The 22,912-nt window shown below is 38.2% G+C and overlaps 2 protein-coding genes and 2 pseudogenes across 4 annotated transcripts; 2 read left to right on the top strand and 2 right to left on the bottom strand.

Moving 5' to 3' along the window:
* Nucleotides 1-161: 161 nt before the first annotated feature.
* LOC148919419 (TMV resistance protein N-like) lies at nt 162-4,532 on the top strand (annotated as a pseudogene). Its single transcript, XR_016123892.1, has 5 exons — nt 162-324; nt 603-1,192; nt 1,501-2,623; nt 3,063-3,344; nt 3,499-4,532. The product of XR_016123892.1 is annotated as a TMV resistance protein N-like (transcript).
* Nucleotides 4,516-7,103, top strand: LOC148919418 (disease resistance-like protein CSA1; annotated as a pseudogene). Its single transcript, XR_016124457.1, has 5 exons — nt 4,516-5,672; nt 5,781-6,101; nt 6,181-6,296; nt 6,750-6,930; nt 7,046-7,103. The product of XR_016124457.1 is annotated as a disease resistance-like protein CSA1 (transcript).
* Nucleotides 7,104-11,164: 4,061 nt separating this feature from the next.
* PDIL5-2 (PDI-like 5-2) lies at nt 11,165-15,168 on the bottom strand. Its single transcript, XM_008220759.3, has 5 exons — nt 14,849-15,168; nt 14,407-14,510; nt 13,954-14,324; nt 12,720-13,027; nt 11,165-11,714 (listed from the first exon to the last, which is right to left on the bottom strand). Exons 1-5 carry the CDS (start codon nt 15,080-15,082, stop codon nt 11,406-11,408), a joined length of 1,326 nt encoding a protein of 441 aa, XP_008218981.2. The 5' UTR covers nt 15,083-15,168; the 3' UTR covers nt 11,165-11,405.
* Nucleotides 15,169-17,581: 2,413 nt separating this feature from the next.
* On the bottom strand, nt 17,582-22,508 carry FUT13 (fucosyltransferase 13). The gene is made up of 3 exons (XM_008220688.2): nt 21,879-22,508; nt 18,436-18,609; nt 17,582-18,324 (listed from the first exon to the last, which is right to left on the bottom strand). Exons 1-3 carry the CDS (start codon nt 22,377-22,379, stop codon nt 17,755-17,757), a joined length of 1,245 nt encoding a protein of 414 aa, XP_008218910.2. The 5' UTR covers nt 22,380-22,508; the 3' UTR covers nt 17,582-17,754.
* Nucleotides 22,509-22,912: the final 404 nt, after the last annotated feature.

Here is a 22,912-nt window from a genome sequence, read left to right as displayed (position 1 = left end):
AACCTCACAAAGTGGTTTAATAATTAAATGGGCCACTCCAACTCCAAATGACTATTATTATCTGATCTGTTGTCCTCGTCATGCAGCTTGAATCATGATACATGCGGTGTGTTATGCAATATTTTATTGCATTTTAAAACCCATAAACTAATATACACAACTAGAGAAAAAAAATAAAAGTTTCAACCATCGTTCTCTTTCGTTGTCAGTGACTTTCCATCCCTCTCCTCCTCCTATTCCCTCCCTTCTTTACCCTCCCAGACCTTCCCTTCCCCTCTCAACTTCTGCGAACGTACCCAGCAAGGAACTACCGAGTAGGGAAAGGTACATCTGTTTTTATTTTTTATATTTCTGCTACAATTATGACTTGCTAACCTTACAAAAGGATGGAAACTATTTTGAGATAGCTTATTGCTATTGGGATTGGGTTGTTCTTGTCTTGTTCTTCTTTGGGTTCAATCGGAAAGCCGTTATAGGCAAACGAAAAAAGTATTGAAAAAGTAAATATTGTAAATTAATAAGTTATGGATTCAATTTAACCTTGTAGTTTGTTACACATGGAATGATTCGTAGTTCTGCTAATGTATTCATCTCTGCTGCAGCACACCGACCCCTGCCAAGCAAAAATAACTACGAAACAACTCCTTCGGCTCAAGCCTTCACCGTACAAGCGTTCTCTGTAGTACCAATTAATGGGTGACAGGACATCCATTGAAGCCCCCTCCTCAAGAACTTGGAAGTACCAAGTGTTTTTGAGCTTTAGAGGTGAAGACACACGCAAGGGCTTCACAGGCCACCTCCACGCCGCATTATCTGATGCCGGAATCCGCGCCTTTCTTGACGACAACGAGCTAGAAAGTGCGGAATTTATAAAAAACCAACTGGAGCAGGCAATCCACGGGTCCATGATCTCCATAATTGTCTTCTCAAAGCGGTATGCCGATTCCAGTTGGTGTCTTGATGAGCTGGTGAAGATCATGGAGTGTAGAGAGAGATTGAGGCAAAAGGTTATTCCATTGTTCTATAATGTTGATCCTTCAGATGTCCGGAAACAGACTGGTAGTTTTGCACAAGCATTTGAGAAACATGAAGCGGGCATCTGTGAAGGTAAACATGAGAAAGAAAAGGTACAGCGGTGGAGAAATGCTCTCACTCAAGCTGCAGATTTATGTGGGAAAGATCTTAAAAATGGGTAATTACTAATTTCTTGTTCCTTGGATTATATCATCTCCTTAAAAATGTTCTGTCCTTTTTGTTTTTGTTTTTCCAACTATGTTTTAACTATGCATTCTTTCTTTTTGACTTTGAACTTTGGTGTTTGTTTGTTCGTTTGGTTTGGTTTGGTTTGAACTATGCATTCTTTCTTACTTGATAATGTTAAATCCCCAATATTCTTAATTATATCTTGATTCTAAATTATAAAGTTAGGGATTCAATTTAACCTTGTAGTTTGTTCCACATCGAATGATTCGTAGTTCTGCTTCTTTGTTTAATTGTCAGGCATGAAGCAAAGTTTATCAAGAAAATTCTTGGGGAGGTTAATAAGCAGTTGTACAGCAAATACCAATTAGACATCGAACACCTTGTTGGAATTACTTCTCGGGTGAACAATGTTGTTCGCATGATTGATATTGAAAAGTCAGGTTCTAAGGATGTTGTTCGCATGATTGGTATTTGGGGGATGGGAGGCATTGGGAAAACAACGCTTGCCAAAGCCATTTATAACAAATTTGAAGGTAGCTTTGAAGGTAGGAGTTTCCTTGCAAACGTGAGGGAAGTAATTGCACACCAACCCATTAATGGTCTGGTTGGTTTGCAAGAACAACTTCTAAATGATATCTTGAAAAGCAAGAACTCCATAAAGGTTGGCTCTGCTGCTATAGGGATCGATATGATAAGAGAAAGACTTCACTGCAAAAGAGCACTTGTCATAATTGACGATGTAGATGATCTACACCAACTAAAAGCACTAGCTAGAAAACGTGATTGGTTTGGTCCTGGAAGTAGAATTATTGTAACAACAAGAGATAAACATTTGCTAGAGCAAGTTGGAGTGGATAACACATATATGGCTCAAGAAATGTGTAAGGAAGAAGCTCTAGAGCTCTTTAGTTGGCATGCCTTCAAAAGAGATTATCCTGATCAAGAATACCTTGACCTCTCAAAACGTGTAATTCGTTACTGTCAAGGCTTGCCTCTAGCACTTGAAGTTGTGGGGTCTTTTCTGATTAAAAGACCCACAGCGGAGTGGGAAAGCCATTTGGAGAAATTGGAAAGAAGTCATGATGGAGATATTCAAAAAGTACTCAGAATAAGCTTTGACTGGCTACCTGATCAGGAAAAGAGAGAGATATTCCTTGATATATCTTGTTTCTTTATAGGAATGGACAAGGACTATGTAACACAAATATTAAAGGGGTGTGGCTTTGCTCAACCGATAGGAATCAGTGTCCTCATTGAACGGTGCCTTGTAACTGTTAGTGAGGAAAACAAGCTGATGATGCATGATTTGCTTCGAGACATGGGAAGAGAGATCGTTTATGAAAATGCCCAGGGTCACCGTGAAAAATTTAGTAGATTGTGGAAATGTGAAGACGTAACAGATGTATTGAGCGATGAATCTGTAAGTACTTTCCAAGTAAAGTTTTAGAATCCATCATGCAAAAGAAGCATATGTATCCCATACGTCTATAATAAATTAAAATGTCAATTTTTAATTTTTTGTTTGTTTAGTACAAGCGATAGTCTATTCCAAAGTAAAAAGAGGGTTCTCACAAATCCACACTGTCAAGGTGCCATATGAATTTGAACCCGAGACCTTAGTCTGCAAGTTTAGATCATTTTTCACTTCGCTAGACCCCATTGCCATTTCTTATATTATATCCACTAAGATCAAAGCTCAATTAGGCATAACCAACAAAAAAAATATGTGCTTTGATTTCTAACTCATACTATAGGGCGTAACATGGTCCAATACTATTAATTATACCTTTTGGTTAATACATACACGGATTTTTCATGTTTGTAAATCATTTTTCTAACTCGGTATCTTTTGTTAACAGGGAACTAAAAAAATTGAAGGAGTTGCTCTACATTTGGATTCGGATCTAGATTTGACTAGATTCAATGCACAAGCATTTACCAGCATGAAAAAACTGAGGTTACTCCACCTCAGCGGAGTAGAGCTCACTGGAGAGTACAAAGATTTTCCCAAAAAGTTAATATGGTTGTGCTGGCATTATTTTCCTTTAGAGTCCATACCAGATGACTTTCCTATGCAACCAAAACTAGTTGCTTTAGACCTGAAGTATAGCAAACTCAAAATAGTTTGAAAGGATTGCAAGGTATAATAATCTCAACCTAATTGTTGTTGGTTCCTTCCTTCTGGCTCTATACATATATTATAGTTCACCTTCTCTTCATTTTGGTTTAATTTCTGTATCAGAGACCTTCCTTTTGGATTTTAATTTCCATTCTAATTTTGTTTTTGTGTAACAGTTGCATCAGAATTTGAAAATCCTTAATCTCAGTCATTCCTCTAAGCTAACAAAATCACCAGACCTTTCAAAACTCCCAAATCTCGAGGAATTTATATTGAAATACTGTAAGAGTTTGTCTAAGGTTCACCCATCCATCGGGGATCTTGGAAGACTTTCTTTGGTAAATCTTGAAGGCTGCAGAGCACTAGAGGATCTCCCACTGAATTTCTATAAATCCAAGTCTATTGAAACTCTTTTACTTAATCGTTGTTGGAGATTTGAAAAGTTGGCTGAGGGCTTAGGGGACATGGTATCATTGACAACTCTGAAAGCGGATGAGACAAACATAAGACAAATACCATCTTCCATATTAAAATTGAAGAAACTGAAAGTTGTATCTTTATGTGATGTGGAAGGGTCACTATCAAGAAATCTTTTGCCTCCTTCGTTGCAAAGTTTAAGCTCTTTAAGAGAATTAGCTCTTACATACTGCTGTTTGACTGATGATGAAATCCCTGAGGATCTCGGTAGCCTAATTTCCTTAGAAAATTTAGATCTTGCATTCAATAACTTTGGCAGCCTACCAAGCCTCAGTCGTCTTTCACAGCTTCAAGATTTGTCTTTAGAATTTTGCGAAAATCTTCGTGCAATCCCAGATTTACCAACAAATTTGAAAGTCTTAAAAGCAAATTTCTGCATTGCATTGGAAAAAATGCCAGATTTTTCACAAGTGTCAAATATAAGAGAATTGTATCTACGTCATTCGCGCAAACTCACTGAGATTCCAGGCCTGGATAAGTCATTAAACTCAATGACAAGGATTCATATGGAAGGCTGCACTAATCTCACTTCTGATTTTAGGAAGAACATCCTACAGGTCAATCCTCCTCTCTCTCTCTCTCTCTCTCTCTCTCTCTCTCTCTCTCTCTCTCAAACACACACATACATGTTTCTCTTTCTATCACATACAACGCACCTGTACACATGCATGCATAAGAATGTATATCTTATAGAAATTTGGCTCTACATGGTATAGGGATGGACTTCTTGCGGATATGGTGGCATTTCTTTCAGTGGAAATGATATTCCTGATTGGTTCGACTCTGTCCATGACAATGATATTGTGTATTTCACTGTGCCTCCAAGTGTTGGCCGTATTTTGAAAGGGTTAACTTTGTCCTTCGTTTGCTCTTCAAACATATACGACAATGTTTGCATTAGCATTAAAAACATGACCAAGGGTACCGAGCTTGAAGCCAGGATCATACCCGTTTGTGGATCTAAGGTTTATTATCTTTGGCAGGGACAGTTATCAAATAACGAGCTCAAATTGAAAGACGGTGACAAAGTCTTGATTGAAATAATGGAGTATTGGGTGAAGGTGAAGAAAACAGGTGTTAGTCTGGTATGGGACAAATTTATGAACGAAAATATGATTGATTACCATCTTTGTGCTTATGAACGACGCCCATCTCAAAATCTGGTCAATGATGATGACATCATTCATGTCGAAGATGATGATCACATAACAAAATCACCAGACTTTTCAAAATTCCCAAATCTTGAAAAGTTGATATTGAAAGGTTGTGAGCGCTTGTATAAGGTTCACTCATCCATCGGGGATCTTGGAAGACTTTCTTTGGTAAATCTTGAAGGCTGCATCGATCTAGAGGATCTCCCACTGAATTTCTATAAATCCAAGTCTATTGAAACTCTTATACTGAATGGTTGTTCATGGTTTCAAGACTTGGCTGATGGCTTAGGGGACATGGCATCATTGACAATTTTGGAAGCAGATGACACAGCCATCAGACAAATTCCATCTTCCATAGTAAAATTGAAGAAGTTGAGAATTTTATCTCTATCTGGTGAGAATTTTGAAATTCCATCTTTTACCCCTTTCGTTACATGGCTTAAACTCTTTAATAGAGTTATTATGTCTTGCAGGCTGCGAGACCTTCGTGCAATCCCAGTTACCAACCAATTTGTATGTTACTGGAAGCAAATGGCTGCCCAAAATTGGAAACAATTTCAGATTTTCAAAATGTCGAATATGAGAGAATTGTATCTCAGTGATTCGTTCAAACTGACTGAGGTTCGAGGCTTGGATAAGTCATTAAACTCCATGACAAGGATTCATATGGAAGGCTGCACCAATCTGACTGCCGATTTTAGGAACAAGCATCCTACAGAGTCTCTCTCTCTCTCTGTCTCTCTCTCTCTCTCACACGCACACACACACAAACACAGAGGCACAGCTGCAGATGCGCCCATGTAATGACATATACAAGCACTTATAAGTGTCTTGCTTACGGTGTGCGGATGGACTTCTTGCGGATTTGGTGGAATTTATTTGAATGGAATTTATGATATTCCTGAGTGGTTCAAATTCGTTGATGTGGACAATATCGTCTTCTTTGAAGTTCCTCAAAGAATCATGGGTCGTGATTTAAAAGGGTTGACTATATGCTTCGTTTACTCTTCGGACTATCCAGAACTTGAAGATTCTGAAGGTCCTATTGGCATTATCGTTAGAAATCTTACCAAACAAACTGATTTGCACACCAAGATAGCATTTGCCTCCTTAAAATCTTCAATGAATCAAGAACACGAAGGCGATTCGTGAACTTGAAGACGATTCGGTGAACTCAAGAACACGAAGACGATTTGGTGAACTGAAGCGATTCCAGTGAACACGAAGCGATTATCTTTGGCAGGGACAATTGTCAAACGATGTGCTCCGTTTGGAAGGCGGGGACCGAGTCTCCATTCTTGTAAGGCCTGATGATGTTGATTTTGTGAGAGTGAAGAAGACGGGTTAATCTAGAATGGGACAAAGTCATGAAGGAAAATATGGAAAATAAATCGGATCCTCATTTGTATGATTTGAAAACAAATGGGGATTTTTGAGGGGGAGTTGATGAGTCCATTTCAAGAAATTGTTGTCACTGAGACGAATGGTAACCATCTTGAGCAAGCCATCAATCTTGATGGAGGAAGACGAAGCCATGATGAAGCAGAGTGAAAACCCTAGAATTGAAATTGAAAGAAAGAAAGCAGAGAGAAGTGAGAGCGATACCATGTTAACCAACATATTCAGAGAAGTATGAGGAATATACGAAGAAGAAGGAAAAGAAAGCAGAGAGAAATTGCAGTCTTGATTTCTTTGGCAGGGACATTTGTCAAACGATGTGCTCCGTTTGGAAGGCGGTGACCACGTATCGAATCTTGTAAGGCCTCTAGTTGATTTTGTGATGGTTAAGAGGATAGGGGTTCATCTAGAATGGGACAAACTTATGAAGGGAAATATCCATTCGGAACTTGATTTGTATGATTTGGAAGATGAGCCTTTCGCCCTTGTATCTATTCGGAACTTGTTTCGAAAATTAATTCTTCTTTTGTTATCATCAAGAATACTTCAAACTTCGTTTTCTTTGTCAAGTCTGATCTGGTGCTTCTTTTTGTTTGTTTGTTTTTTTTCTATTAATTGCGAATAAGGAAGGATGCTTAGCTCCTACGAGAGGGAAAAAAATGGTTAAGAGGACCAATATGGGGTGTTTTTGCAGCAAGAGGAAGACGTATGTGAGCCCACTTGCATCCTGGGCTCGCAAGATTTCTATGTGAAACAGGTGTGGTTTCTCCAATGGTTATTCCAATTGGGGCCATGGTTTTTTATCTGCTCCTAATTGATATTTGATGTCAGTTTCACGGTGCGATATCTGCTATATGATTCTAATGGTTTTATAAAGTTTTCAAGGACACTTTTCTTTCTCCTTCCAAAAAGAACTTAATTTTATAAAGTTTTTTCATATACACTTTCTTTCTTCTTATGAAGAGAGATTTTATTATGAGATATTTAATCATATACCCATTCTTAATACTAATAATATATTATAAGAAATTAAATGCCTCTTTGTTATGTTATACATAGGCTTTGAGTGTGTTTGTAAAGTCCATTTTATATAGGGCATTTTTATAATTTTGGCCCCTATATTAGGTATAATAGTGAATCTCCCTGTTTTTGGAGTAACTTTTGCATGTTGCAGGTATACCACGTGGTTAATGTACCATCCAATACACAAAACATATGGTAATATTGTCCAATACACATAGGATAAAAAAAAAATTATTTTCACATGTCTCATGTGTATTAGATGATACACCAGCCACGTTTGGTTCATGAAATGAATTTGAGGGGAAATTATTTTCCATATCATTTCCCAAGGGATGGGAAATGGAAGATTCTTTTTCCACGTTTGGTAATGTTGGGAAAGTAACCAGAAGATATCACTTTATTTCATTTCCCATGTTTGTTCTGAGTATGAATGGAAAACAAAGTTTGTATAAATTTTCAATTATACCCATATTAAATTTAATAAAAAAAAGAATGCATTTAATGATATATTGACAGAACTCGTCCCGAATTTCCGGAACCGAGGCGATTTACCACTCTGGAGAACCCGCATCACACCCACGCTGTTCCTCCTTAAATCTATGTCCTCGTTTACTGAGAGGATTAAGGGCACGATTTTCTGCGAAATTTGGCGAAGTCTCCTAGAATTGAACATTTCCCCAAAATTTCCACCTGCATAAAACACATTTTATAACCCAACCAGCAGACGCATAATAAAATCTCATGCAATTTACACAAATGGCCTCCGGCCTTCAAATGATTTTAGCAGAACTACCCACAATGTTTTTACAATAACTTAATGCGTCAATCATGCATATAACAAATTCAAAATCTATTTACGCACACCTTCACTTACTTAGTCCCCATGACAAGCCTCAATTCAACCAAGTTTTGGGACCAACAACGAGGTCCAAACCGATCCCAATAAGACCACCTAAGTGGGGTCTAATCTGTGGCTGCACCTAGTAACTCAGGCTGCCTACGTACCCTACTAAGGGATCAAGCCACACGTAGCTCTTTCGTATCTATCCTGACTTTTAATATCAAATAAACCATTACCGCCATACAATTTCATACATTCTAGGATTAATCCATCACAACACATCAAACACAATCATAATATCTCCTCATACGCCGGAACATCCAAAATTACGTATGGGACCTATCCGTATGCCGGATAAACCTACGACACATGAGAACTCATCAACATATCACATAATCCCCTCAAACGACGGGACGCACCCGGCCTCGTATGGGGTCTATCAACACACCGCTAATCCAAGATGCGTGCGACCTCACCGGGCTGGCTACATTCTCACCAGCCCTCACACAATCATATCTCCCTTATACGTGGGGACGCACCCAGCCACGTATGAGGTGCATCAACACGCCGGCTAATCCAAAGGCGCGTGCGACCTCACACTGGGCCTGGCTACATTCTCACCAGCCCTCACACAATCATATCTCCTCATACGCCGGGATGCACCGCCCACGTGTAGAGTGCATCAACACGCGGCTAATCCAAAGGCGCGTGCGACCTCACACCTGGGCCAGCTACAGTCTCACCAGCCCTACGGGTTTAAAGGCCTCAATATGATCACAATATAGAGGGGGTACGTGGGGTAGTGCGTATAGCACTGTAAGCTAACATTCAATCGTTTTATTTACTTTTATACATCCACACAATTAAATAGATAATATATAATTTCTAATCTTATATAAACCTCAACCCATAAAGCATTCCATAAACTCCCCCATTTAAATTCACCAATTTATATCCTAAACCCACAATATCCATTTAACTCAACAACGCTCAAGACCTATCACTAAGGTCATTCTAACCATCCTGGGATGGTAGAACTACAACAAAAGTCTAGCGGTCAACCCAGGGTCAAACTACCCAAACTTGGTCAAACAGGCCCGCGGGGCCCATGACCTCCAAATTCCGATCCGAAAGTTCCTATAAGTTCTACAGGCTCTAGGACACATGTCCTGCAAGTTTGGTTCAGATCGGACGGTCGGATCGCTCACGATCGCACGATCGGACGGTCACTAAAACCCTAACCCTAGGGTTGGAATTTCTGGAGTATCCGGGACTCCATTTTACGATTCGTCGAATCCTACATGATCCTGATAATACCTAGATCAACATATCATAACTTCAGGACCATCCAACAGTCCAAACCTAGCGAACCCGGAAAATACGCGATATGCGATATCCGTTTGGAACTCTAACGGTATCCAAAATGAGATCCGAGCACACCTACGTGCTCGTGACATCGAGAGGATCACAGTGGGACAAAAATGCCCCTCGCTCTGCCCACGCACCGCCACATGCCGGCGTGTGGGTGTCCAAAGCGATACCCATGGCCGGAAAACTTCCAAATCGTGAGCCAAGACTCCTACCCTAGGTAATACACCTAATTTGGAGTCACTTTTATTCTTGGACATACCCCAAAAACTGGCCAGGAAGTGGCGGAATCGCGATCGCAAAACCGGCCAAATTTCAATCGTAGATCGAGCTACTTAGCCTCAAAATTTATGAAATCCTACCCAACCATCAGCTAGAGCTCGGAAAATAGGTGAAACCATACCTCACTTGCCGGAATCGGTGGCGAACGACGGAGAACGAAGCGGGTTTGGCGGCAAACCGGCTGTTTTCTTCGATTTTCCGGCGAAATCCCGGCGGCTGGCGGCGAGACCGGCTGGGGTAGGAAGAGGGCCGGCGGCCGATCATTTTGGTACGGCCCGTCGACTTTGGTGGTCGGACGAGAGCGGCATTAAAGCGTGGCCATTTGGCCGTCGCGCGAGAGAGAGAGAGAGAGAGAGAGAGAGAGAGAGAGAGAGAGAGAGAGAGAGAGAGAGAGAGAGAGAGAGAGAGAGACAGGGGCAATTTCGTCTTTTAACCAAAAATCCATTTTCCAAATATTTACGATTATGCCACTGAGCTTCATTTGATCATATCTCTCTCGTTACAACTCCGATTCGAGCCCACTACGTGTCTACGGACTCATCTCACCGTGCTCTACGCAACGGTACAACCGGAATTCCCAAAGTCCTTCAGGATAAGAAAATGACTAAAATACCCCTATCCCACGGGTAATTTCTCAATTCCACTTAAATAAATTAAAACATTGGATAAATTTGGGGTCGGGGTGTTACATATATTGTAATTCTAAATTGTTAATGAGGACAAAATGGTCATGAAAAATGTTTATTTAATATTGGCTCATTTTCCCAAACTTTCCTATGATGAGGGAAAACAAAACCCAAGTTGAGAGGATGGCTTCACTTTCCTCATTTCAGTATGGAACAACGATTTCTCATGTCTGGACTTACCAAACATAGGAAACCAAACAGGACCTAAAAGGTTATGTATTGCCTTGAGATCAATAACACGTCTCATTTATGAAAAATATAGCGATAAAATTATCATCACAATATTTATTTGCAGTGGACAATTCTGGGTTGTAATGATATTTTTATTTCATAATATCTTGAATTTTTAAGGGTATTGTTTATTAAACATGTCAACCACCTTTAAAAAGTTCTTAGATTCGTCACTATAGTTGCCTAAGTTTAGATTGAGAGGAGCTGAGCAGTTGAGCGGGAAGACAGAAGAAAATGGCAGATGAGAGACTACGCCTTCAAATGAATTAGTCAGGGCTCCAATGTGGTGTTGCCGGTTCTATTGCAACATTATAGAACCGACGCAATGACCAGTCAAAGAACGCCGAGTGTAAATAATAAAAATAAATTTGTGCTCTTCAAATTCACACAAGAAAACAAGAGAGTACTGCTTATAGAATTTAACCAAGGTAATATTAACACAAAAGCTGAAATTTAAGCTGAAAATCTCTAAGGGGTACACATAATAGTGACAACGAATTCATCATTCTCTACAAATCCATCCATGTTTTCAGCACACTGCAAAGTTGCATTCAATAAATCACTCTCGTTTCTTTTGGAAGTATACTCCTATGAGATCTGGTTAGAAGTCCGGAAGGCCAACTCTAATCTTCCTTTTCTCCAGATTTATGCTCTCTGCTTTCGGCCTCACTGCTAGCATGATCAATCTGGTCGCCAGTAGCGACCGCAGGATGTTCATCATCTCCTTTATTGATTGATCTAATAAGCATCATTACCACAACCACAAAACCAATTATGTATACAGTTCCAATCCCAATAAATGAAGACATAAAGCCCATAAACGATAGACCACCAATTCTTTCCTTTATTATTCTTCCTTCCTTATATCCTTCCAGGAACTGTGAGACTTGAGATGCCTGATCTTCCTCATCAATGCTTTCTGAACCATTCACCTATTTTACAAAATAATGTCAACTGTTTTGAATTTCTATCATGCAAAAGTGTCAAAAATACAAGTGAAGTAAGAAAAACAAGGAAATCTTCAAGTGGCAAACGTAACATGAATATTATCAGGTGACCTGAAAAAATTACAAATGAATTTGGCTACAGATACAAACATGTCTACATCTTTGTTACTGCATTCTTTTAGGTAACTTGAGAGGCAACTGAACAATTGAGTAACCTATATCATGATCCCTAGAGGATTAGTTTGGTGATGTATCGATGACTGGTTGGGCCCAGCACAGGTTCAAACCCAGCCGGCACCCCTCACAAGTTGACCTAGCCACAAAAGAAATTTGTTTTTAAAGGTATTACTTATATCCCATATGATCCCATGCTTGTGGGTCAAACATTATAAAGCTATAGCTCCCATCTCAGTTTTTCCTATTAGTAATGTATGATACTCAAGCTCACAGGTAAGAAAAGAAGGGAAAGGCTCTACAGGTCATCAGAGATGATCTAAATCATACGTGCTGGCAGCTACTATGATAGTAACTGTGTGCATTTCATAAGTCATCCATTGTCTCTACACAGGTCAGTGAACAACCTCGTTTCTAATGTGGAAGCAAACCCAAATTTGGAAGGCACAGACAAAGCAACCTCTTTGCTGACATTCTCTTTTTCCGTGTCTCCTTGATGGTATGCTCTTCATCTTCTTATCTCTAGCTCGCTTAATTATTTTACTGCTTTCTCAGTTTATTCACCTGCATGGTAAACGAATTGATCTAGGCAAGGATACATGCCTTATAAATAACAGTTTCTTTTCCAATAGAAATTAAACTAGATAACGAATGTCATGGTGTGCCACAGTCACAACCTATTTCACTCTAAGTTACGAAACATATAATCACCAGAACAAATAAAAATAAAAAACAATCAACCATATACCATTTTCAAAGCTAAATTTATCATGGAAATCTAAAAGAAATCCGAATTTCTAATAACCAATCACTTACAGTAAAGTACTCCTCCATTCGATCCCAAACAACCATTTTTGGAAGTCTTGTCTTCTTGTTGGCTCCAAATGTATCAGCAAAGTCTTCCCACTGTTTGATCCCAACATAACCAAAGACAAAATCCCGATTTGCAGATGCAGCTGATTTCAAAATCTTGATCAGTTTCTTTGATTTCTCTTCATCCTCATCCTCCACAATTGTCAAAACAATTTTCCTTTCATCATCGCTCAACAATTTTAATGTCTCATAATTTATGGGCATGGCCAAAGGGAACAAACTGTGTCTTATAAACTCTTCCAAAAACTCCTCTGCATTTTCAAAAAAACTAGGTAAAGCACAAAAAAATGAAAAATTTACTCATTATAGAAGAAAATAAAGAATGGATTTTATAACTTGTTGAAATGCAGAGTTCTTATTCCAACCACAAGAAATTGTGTCATCCGATAAACAGTAAGACATCTAAAGATTATGTTTGATTACTATGGTCATTAAGGTCAGTACAGTTGATTATCGTTACAGTCAAGGTCAGCTTGAATTTGGATAAGATCTATGATTCAGGGGCAACAACTTCAAACTCACCATGTCTCTAACTCTTAAAAGACTGATAACTATCATCTCATAGCTGAGCATGCACCATAAAGCTCAGTCCATTATGAAGAACAAGCATAAGCAAATAGGTTCACTTCTACTAAAAATAAATAAAGCAGGCATACAAAAAGATAATCGATTCTAATGCATTTCACAACAAGAAGCAATATTTATAATAGATCATTGAGGCAAAATAAAAACATTAAACAAAATTATAATCAACTCTCTGAGGAGTGGGAAATAATATTAGTCACCTTACCTCTGTGATTTTTAAAAAGAAACTGCATCCCTTATTTTTATTTCAAAGGACTTCACAAAAATTGGGCTTTTGTGCACATTTCAAGCATAAAAGTCAGAATGCAACAATAGTATGCAAACGAGATGGCATGAAAAGCACTCTCCTAAATGCCTCTCAACTGCATCAATGACTTTACCTCTAAATAAATGCTTTCTTACGAAAAGACGGATCCTATAAGCAATGCAAGTTGAAGAAATCAAGGAAATGAGATGTCCAACACCAACCCGTAAATATGCAACGTGATGTGTCATTTTGACTCGAGAAAGGCCACATTAACTAAAATGTACTAAATACACACTATGATGTATTTAGTGGTGAACTAGGGCAGATAAACCAAACCCAACTAACCTTCATAGGGGCCATAGAAGATGTTGTGCTCATTGTAAGTTGGATGAAGCGATGCCAAAGCAGGAATTTTGTCAAAATCATACAATACCATTACATCCTCAGAGAAATCCTTTGCAACTGAAAACCAGGCCTTCTTTTTGTACTTTATAGCTAACTTTGATATCAATGACTCATTCAAGCCAAAACCAATGTATATAGGAAAGTAAGTTCCAGCTGCTTGGACAAAGTCGCTAATAGCAGAGTCTGAATCAAGTATAGAAACATCAGGAGCCGCAAACTTTTTCAGATAACGAACAAGCGCATCTGCTTTCCTGGGTCCATTATATTCTATGGGGACGCCATGCATAAAGAGCTTCAGGGTAGGATATGCACTATATCAAAACAAACAAAAATCAACAATATTCAACTGGAAATGGAAATACTGTAATCTAAGGGGGGAAAAAAAGATCATACTCAATTTCATATTTTCGAGCTAGAGAGGTAAACTTGTCAGCATTAAGTTTTGCTATCACTATTGGCTGTTTCAAGCCAGCAAGCAAGGGGGCAGCTTCATCCAACTACAAAATACCAAAAATTAAATAAGAAAACAAAAGATGCAACAAAATTAGTGGGTTGGGGCCGACGAGGTCTAGCCCAGTGACAAAGGGCATTGACTTGCAGTGCAGTAGTCTCATATTCGAATTACCTTGGTAATTGCTTGCATTAAAAATAAATAAATAAATAAAAATAGTGGGTTGGCTGTTGGTAATGTTCAGATCAAGAGTTGTTTTTAATTATCAAAATAAAATGGATTTCAACCGGAAAAAAACTAATTAACATGAACGGATGGATGGATGGATGGATTGATCTTAAATGATTGTTGAAAATTCTACACAGAAAAGCCAAAGAGAGAGACCTGAGGAGAGAGGCGCTTGCAGTGGCCGCACCATGGGGCGTAGAAATCAACCAAGACCAAGTCCAGGGCCGAAATGGCCGAATCGAAGTTGGAGTCGTCCAGCTCCAACACCTTCCCATCTACAGCCCAAGACGACGACGACGACGACGAAGAATACACAACACAACTACAATCTAGTGCCAATAATACTATCAGCGCCCAACACCACGACACTCTTTCGCCCATCCGCATCATTGTATTTCTTTCTTTCTTTTTCTCCGTCTTTCTTCTCCAACTTGTTTTTTCTTTCCATTCTGACTTCACCCAATATTTACATATTTACCTCGCTTTTCCTTTTTCTTTTCTTTTTTATGTTGGTGATATTTTAAATCTATATATATAAAACAAAAAACAGAGAATAATAAAACATTCAAAATATCGAAAATGCTCAGTTAAATGAAGATAATATGGTAAATTTAAACTTTTTTATACTTTAAAAAAATTAAAATTAAAAGAAAATTCAGATAATGGATCTTATTTTTATGGAACACAACTACCCATTATTTTTTAAAATTTTAAATTAAATTTTAAAAAAAAGCCTCTCGCATGCGGAGAGGCTAGTTACTATAATGTAAGAAGAGGGATCGAACTCAGGTGCAAGAGACTAATGAATAAATAAAAAATAAAAAAATTTGAGTGCAAGAGGGGGAACATATCATCTTAAACAACTGACTTTGTGTTTTTTTTTTTTCTATTCTTTTTCTTTTAGTTTTTTTTTTATTGCATTATTTAGATTTCACTCAATCAATCCTTCAAATATGGAATTACTAATTTCTCCACAAACCTTTCGTAATTAATATATATATATACAATCCCCTTCTATTGAGAGTTCCCTCAAATTTGAGGAACATCTTTTAGGGTACCGTACCATTTTTTATTTTTTATTTTTTTATAACAATGCAACTGTCTATTTTTCAAGTTTTTATTCATAGATCATCCTTATAAAAAATTGAAAATCATTCAGGCATCTAGTTGCTAGCAACAAAATAGATGAACACGATGTTTCAAGAAAACACTAAAATAATAATAATCTAATTGAGTGGTCAAATGGTTTCGGATTCAAGTGATTTTTTGTAGATATAATCTTTGAGGGAATATATAAAACATAAACGATTCGAATCATTAAAAAACAATGTATGGTGGGCCCTACAAGAGTGTCCCGCAAATAAATGTTTTATTTGTGTGTGTGTATATATATATGCTTTTTGTATATACCCCTCAAAGTCTATTTGAGTCTCACTTTGCCCCCTGAAACTCATTTTGTTTCACTTTACCCCATTTTTCACACATACGTGTCTCACTTGCCCCGAGAAAAAATAGTTAACTAATTCTGGTAGTGTTGGCACAATTAGAAAAGAGATTATAATCAAGTACACACCATTATTAAAATAAGGCCAAAAGTCATTTTTGGTTCCCAAAGTTTGACACTTCAACCACTTTTGACCTTATAGTTTTAATTTCATCAATTTTTTCATTATAGTTTCATAATTGTAGCAAATCGAAGAACAATCCTAATTTGATTTCTGTCAAATTATTTCTAACTTCAATTATCTATTCATATGGGTATTTTGGTCCAAACTTGCATCCCCTCCCCAATCAGCCAACACTCACCAACAGCCCCCACCCAACCCCAGCTAGCCACCATACCCTGTAACTAACAGCCACCACAGCCTCCCAAGGCCGCCCCAACCCAAAGATGTCATGGACGCAGAGATCTGTATTTAACAATTTGTGCCAAAATGTTATTAAAAATAATAATAAAATAAACTCCGATGGTTCTCGCCTTCTCGAGGCAGCAACATCTTACTTTGCTCCTTTTCACATTTTAGTGACGCTGGACTTATTAGCGCTTCGTATTTCTGGCGCTTTCGTGCATTGTGCAAAATACATCTTTATGGCATGATAACTGGCATTCCTTTGGTCCTTTGTCTTCGTGTTGCTCTAAGGAGACTATATCTAGCCTAATTCAAATATGGATGTGGTTCGATGGGTACTTGCGTCAAATGGTTTTTTTCTGCTGCTTTTGCTTGGGATTTTCTCCGGGTTCATTACCTAATGGTATCTTGGAATTCCTTGCTTTGGTTTAATGAGAACATGCCTAAAATGAGTTTTATTTTGAAGATGGCCATTAAGGGGAACTTATCAACACTTCAAAAATTTGCAGCTTGGTCCCCCTAGTCCATTGATCATCTTTTCCTTGAGTGTTCCTACTCTGAAGCTATTTGGAGTTAGTTTATGTGTAAGTGTAGTGTGGTGGTCATTCCTCAATCTCAGCATCTGTTAATTCCTTGGTCCTCATCTTCTTGGAGTGGCAAATCGGCGAGATCCATTGTCAAGCGACTCTATCTTGCTCCCTATGTCTACTACATTTGGAAGGAAAGAAATTGTATGATTTTCAGAAACTCTTCTTGCCCTCTGCTATAACACTCAAGTTGTTTTTGAATTCTGTTAGAAGTAGGCTTCGCTCTATAGGATTTAACCTCTCATGCCAACGCCTTGTTGAGGAATGAAATTTTCCCTTTAGCTAGTTGCTATAAGGTTATGTGTTTTTTGTTAGCTTGGGGTGTCTAATGGGATGGACTGTCCGGTTTGTGTGTTCTTGGTTGGTCTTTTGACCTCGTTTGTTCTTTAATCTTTGCCCTCTTTTTGGAAGCCTAACTAATGGGAATGTTAAAATTGTAAGAAAAAAAAGTCTTGAGTTAAATTTTGGATCTCTTCAGATATACAACTGCAGATTTGTATTTTAACACATGTCAGTGTCACTTGTATACAATTTACACATAATCATAAAAGTTGCATAATAAAAATCCCAGAATCACTATGAGCACTAGCAGTAAATCATTCAAATGAGACAGAAGGCCAAAATTTCACTTGCCTCTTGCATTTCTCCCACCTTTTCTGCTAACAGCTTCACAGAGTCTGCATGGTAATGTGTCAAGGCTCAATGCACGGGTTTTTACGTAATTCGCCATTACGCCGCATCTTCTCCATCCATGGTACTCGGCATAGGCAACTGGGTCATTGGCAAGGGCTTTCACATAAGAAGCCAATTCCTCCAAGTTGCTAAATTTAGTGCCGTCAATTATTGAATGAGGAGGGACGAAGTCCCAGACATTAGGGGCACCAAAATAGATTGGAACTGCACCAGAATCTAGAGCATAAAATAGCTTCTCCGTCACATAACTCTCTGTCATTGTGTTTTCGATAGCTAAAACAAACTTATAGTGAGACATAGCACAATGTAAATGGTCCCACCATTTCTGACTGACACTAGTATCACTGGCACACTCAGGGTAGAACGAAAGAGCCATGTCCAAGCCACCAACATTGTTCAAGCACTTTCCAAACGAATGGTGAGGTAGTAAGCTGAGAAGCTTATAGGCAAGCTTATTTCTTTGAGGCAGACAACGCGATGATGACCAATAAACAAGTGTGTCCTTCAAACAGAATCACAGATACTGTCATATAACTAATGTTGCGAAAAAAGAAACAGAAATGAGTGAAAGTTATGAAAATAACCTAGAAAGAACAGAGAGTCAAACACTTACATTGTGCTTATATGAAGACACGTGATAATTCCGACCATTGTGAAAGAGTGCACCAGCATAGGTGCACTGCACATCATCTTTGGCATGATAACCAATAAATAGATCCTCAAAGCCAGATTTCTTCCTGCCAGCCTCAAGATCCATGTACGCACGAAGTGGATCTCCAGTGTTTCTCTAACAAAACGCAAAAACAAAAGGGCAATGAAGTAGACCTAGAAAATAAGACACCTGGACTATGTGCATAGATAATTTTCAGATAACAAATATACATGAGAACCTAACACAATTCAAAATATATTTAATTTATTTTCTTTGAATGTTACCTTAATATTATCATATATATATATATATATATATATACAGATCTAAATTACAGGTTTTCACAGTAATTGTACACACACACAGAGACAAAAGTCTCATACTCTCCTTCAATCATTTTGTTTTTTGGGATACGAACTACAAAGTATTTCATAAATATCCAAGTTCTTATTTACATTGCTGGTGGAAACTATGCCCCTAAAACAAGAAACAACACTGAATACCATTTTAGGGTTTAGGGTTGAAAGTCAATATCATTTGAAATGCCCACAAAAATGTCCAAAGTTGAGCTCCACGCCTCAAATAATCCCAGCCCCAAACTACCACTTACTGTTCAAAGGCTTTGTCATTCAACTCTACAAAATAAACCAAAAGGTTGCCATCACAAAACAATTTCATAACACAGCTTTCTTCCCTCCTCAGACACACATGAAAATAAAACAAGCTTTCCTCAACAGTATCAACGATATGATCAAAGCACATTAACTATTAATGACCCAAATATCTTTCAATCAAATATTATATATAACGTATAGGGAAATGTTCGGGATCGAAATATTTCAATTGTTCAGGCTTGCATAAATGGGTAGGACTGTGTGGGCCCCACATAAATGGATGGTTGAAATTGGTCATTTGGGCAAATGTCCATAGCAAGACACATACAAGTATATAGCGAGTTGAAATGTTGAAGAATTGATGATAAGAAAAAGAAACAAGGCAATCCTTTAGTTTTATAAAATATTACTCATCTACTCTAACCCAGGCATGCTTAACTAAAAACTCCTTATTTGCTGCAGTATCCCTTTTTTCATATGGAGAAGGTTTGGCCTGCAATCCCCTATTAGAGTTGCAGAGAGGTTCAGTGACACAAGAAACAAGAGAGAAGATTCTCCAGTGCCACAAACAAGCCCTCTGTTTGACCTGTCCCTAAGGTAGATTCTCATTGTTCCTAGTCTTCTATTGTATGCAGAATACCTAGTCTTCAGCAGCAAAGAGGAGAAACCTACTTTTTCTAGTACATTAAACAAGGAGAACAGTGGTAAAAGGTTTACGGACTCAAAGACCCTTCATGTCCTAAAAGTTTAAGAAGCTGCTGTTATCTATATTGTACAGTCACAAGTGATAGGAGATTGTCATTAAGAACTGCTGCCACAAGCACTCGAAAGATTTTACATAATGTAACTGCAAGTATATAAAAGGAGGACTAAGTTTAACACAACCTAATCAAAGAGGTACAGCTCCATTACCTATCTTGTGATGTTAAGTTGATTAACTCCTTAGCTAATAACCGATACTATCATGAGGATCCCCTTCAAATAGATTTTGAATTTGGAAGTCCTAGAAATTGTTACAACAGATGGCTAAAGCACATCCACCTACACTAAGCTCAACAACCATGGCTCACCCACACACTGTCGTCCATACAGCCTCATCACTTCATTTTCCTTGCTTTGCCACCAGCAATTAAGAAACAACTTCCTAACTTGAGGATATGTTAAGAAAAGTGCAGCTAATGTTGAGCAGATATTGATTATTAGTACAAAGGGAATTTTTATTTTCTTTTGCAAGGAGATATCATTACAAATGGGAATAAAAACAGACATCTACTGATAGTTTGTCCAGGGAAATCAATAAAAACTGTGTAGTCCATACAATGATCAAAAGAGGTATGTACATGTAAGAATCCAGTACATTAAAACCATGGGCTTATTGCAACTTTTCTCTTAAATGGAGATAATGATAACTATGATGCCAATTATAAACAACAATCATAGCCATTAACTCTCTCTTGTTTGTGGGAAAACCAGTAGTACCTTATCAGAGGTACCACCCATATCTTAAGCCTTTGGTGCCAGAATCACCTCCACCCCACCACAAACACCCCTATCATATACATGTCAACACCACTACCATCATTTTCTTATGTCCACTTAAATTTATCTCAAATTCTGAATTCCACTTTCTTTCTTGTACTTTCTATGAACTAATAAGGTAAACATAATACACAAGTCAAATATTCTTCCCCTTATTTCCTCTTTTCATTTTTTGGGTTGTTAAAATTAAGCTTATTGAAACCCTACGGTCTCGACCACCTTAGCTAAGTTAGTTAGTTGAAATGTGGACAAATATGTTTCATATATGTTAACAAGAAAGATCAATTCAAAGTCATTTGCATGCTAATTAGCAAATATAACTCAAATCTGGAGTAGCATACAATTCAAAACTCAAGAAATATATAAAGAGAAATACTATGAGTCTGCCATGGTGAGGTAAGGCGTGAGCTTCCCTTGAAATTATGAGTTTGATGTATCATTTTTTCTTCTTACCTGTTTCAGTGAGATAAGGAAACAATTTTATAAAGAAAGGTGAGCCTCAATTTATGCAATCCTTATTTTTTCAACTTAATATATGCCAAAAGAACTCTGGGGAGTTAACTAACAAGTTAGATGTATCATTGAAGGAACTGAATGCAAAATGCGACTGTAATTGGGGACAGAGTTGGCAGCAACAGTAAAAGGAGGCAAAAGCTAGTTCCAAAGCTCAAGCATGTATGTGGGATGCCTCTTAACATTGGATTATTTGTATGCAATTATTCTTTTCTGCGAGATTAGCCGAAGAACCATTGTGGAGTTAGGTTGAAAATGGTGGTGTAATTTTTCCATTGCAAGTAAAAGAAGCAAGTAGCTTTAAATCCATGTTTGTTTATTCACCATGGAAAATATCCACATGGGAAGTAGTAACGTAAAGACATGGTTTACAAGCACCTGAATACACATATAGCTATTGATTTGCTTTGACTCTAACCCTTGGCACTTCCCTCCCATAACCCCGACACAGAAAAAAGGGACTGAGGTGCTTGCTCTTTGATTGCTGGTTTGTTCATTAAGAGTTGCCCCCAGAATGTTTGATAATATGCCTCAAAGAGGCAACTTCCTAAAGGGGAAAATTTTCTCATGATCTGAACGAAAACTAGCTAACCCTGATGAATTATAAATAAATAAATAAACAAATGTAATCAAATAGGAGACACACAGATCTGTATATTTGCAACTTGTGGAAAAACCCTTATAGCTGAAATCTTCAACAACAAAAATGACAGTAGGAGCCTGAAAAAATGGAGGTACCTGAAGCGGAGGCGTAGTAGTCTCAAACAGTAAGGCATCAGGCTTGTCAGCAAGAACGGAAGATTTAGTCCACAAACAGCTCAACCCACAGGGGCACGAATACAAATTATCCAAATTATCAGGAATCCAAGTCCACCCTTTGACCATGACGCTGATATGCTCAACCTTGGGCTTCCTACACTCAGATTCAATGCCAAGTTGAACTTGTTGCAGAGAAGAAGAAGAACCATTTTGATTTTGGCTTTGAAGTAACGCCTCATGATGCTTGCCTCTGAAATGGGCACAACCCACTTGAGAGTCCCATTTCTTGAAGGCACTGATCAAATTGGTAAATGGGTCAGGCGTGGACTTGGTTAGAGATAGAGAGAGATTGGGATCTTTCATGGGTTGGATTGAGGTTGATATAGAAGGGAATTCGAGGAAGCTACAGAGGAAAAGGATCAAGAATGCGCCACCCATCATGAACGCGATGCTCAAGGAGTTGAAGGGCTTCAATTGCATAATTTCTCTCTCCCTCTCTGTCTCTGTCCACTGTGAAGAGAGGGAGAAGAGTCAAGCAATCCGATGCATGGGGAAAGGTGGGAAGGGGCGCAGGCGTCTTGGACCAGCAGGAGCAGAGTCTGTTTTTTAAGCTCTTTTATTTTTAGCCTACGCATACACATTCACATTCACATTCACGTGGCAAAAACATGACATCTCCATAAATTTTATTTTAAAATAAGGGAATCTTAGTAAGATAACAGGTTGTCTATACTTATTTCATGGGTTAGATAAATTATAACTTCTCCAACAAAAACAAAAACAAAAACAAAAACAAAACAACTTGGCAACCCAACCAACTCAAGCCGTTTGCCGGAAACTGCTCACCGAACCAACCTCTTTGTTTCGTGAATTACAAGATGTTGAACTGTACGACATTTTCACCAAAGTCACCCATGATAAATCAGCTCGATTCGATCGATTTCTCAATAAGGTAAAGTTCAAGTAGGAATGACAATTTTCCCTATGGGTTAAAGCCTTCGTAGGAATTCGAG

This window comes from Prunus mume, linkage group LG2 (genome assembly GCF_029339155.1).
Source record: "Prunus mume cultivar Tortuosa linkage group LG2, ASM2933915v1, whole genome shotgun sequence".
Taxonomy (NCBI): domain Eukaryota; kingdom Viridiplantae; phylum Streptophyta; class Magnoliopsida; order Rosales; family Rosaceae; genus Prunus; species Prunus mume.
Note: the sequence above shows the minus strand (reverse complement) of the source record. Positions and strands in the feature narration are given on the sequence as shown.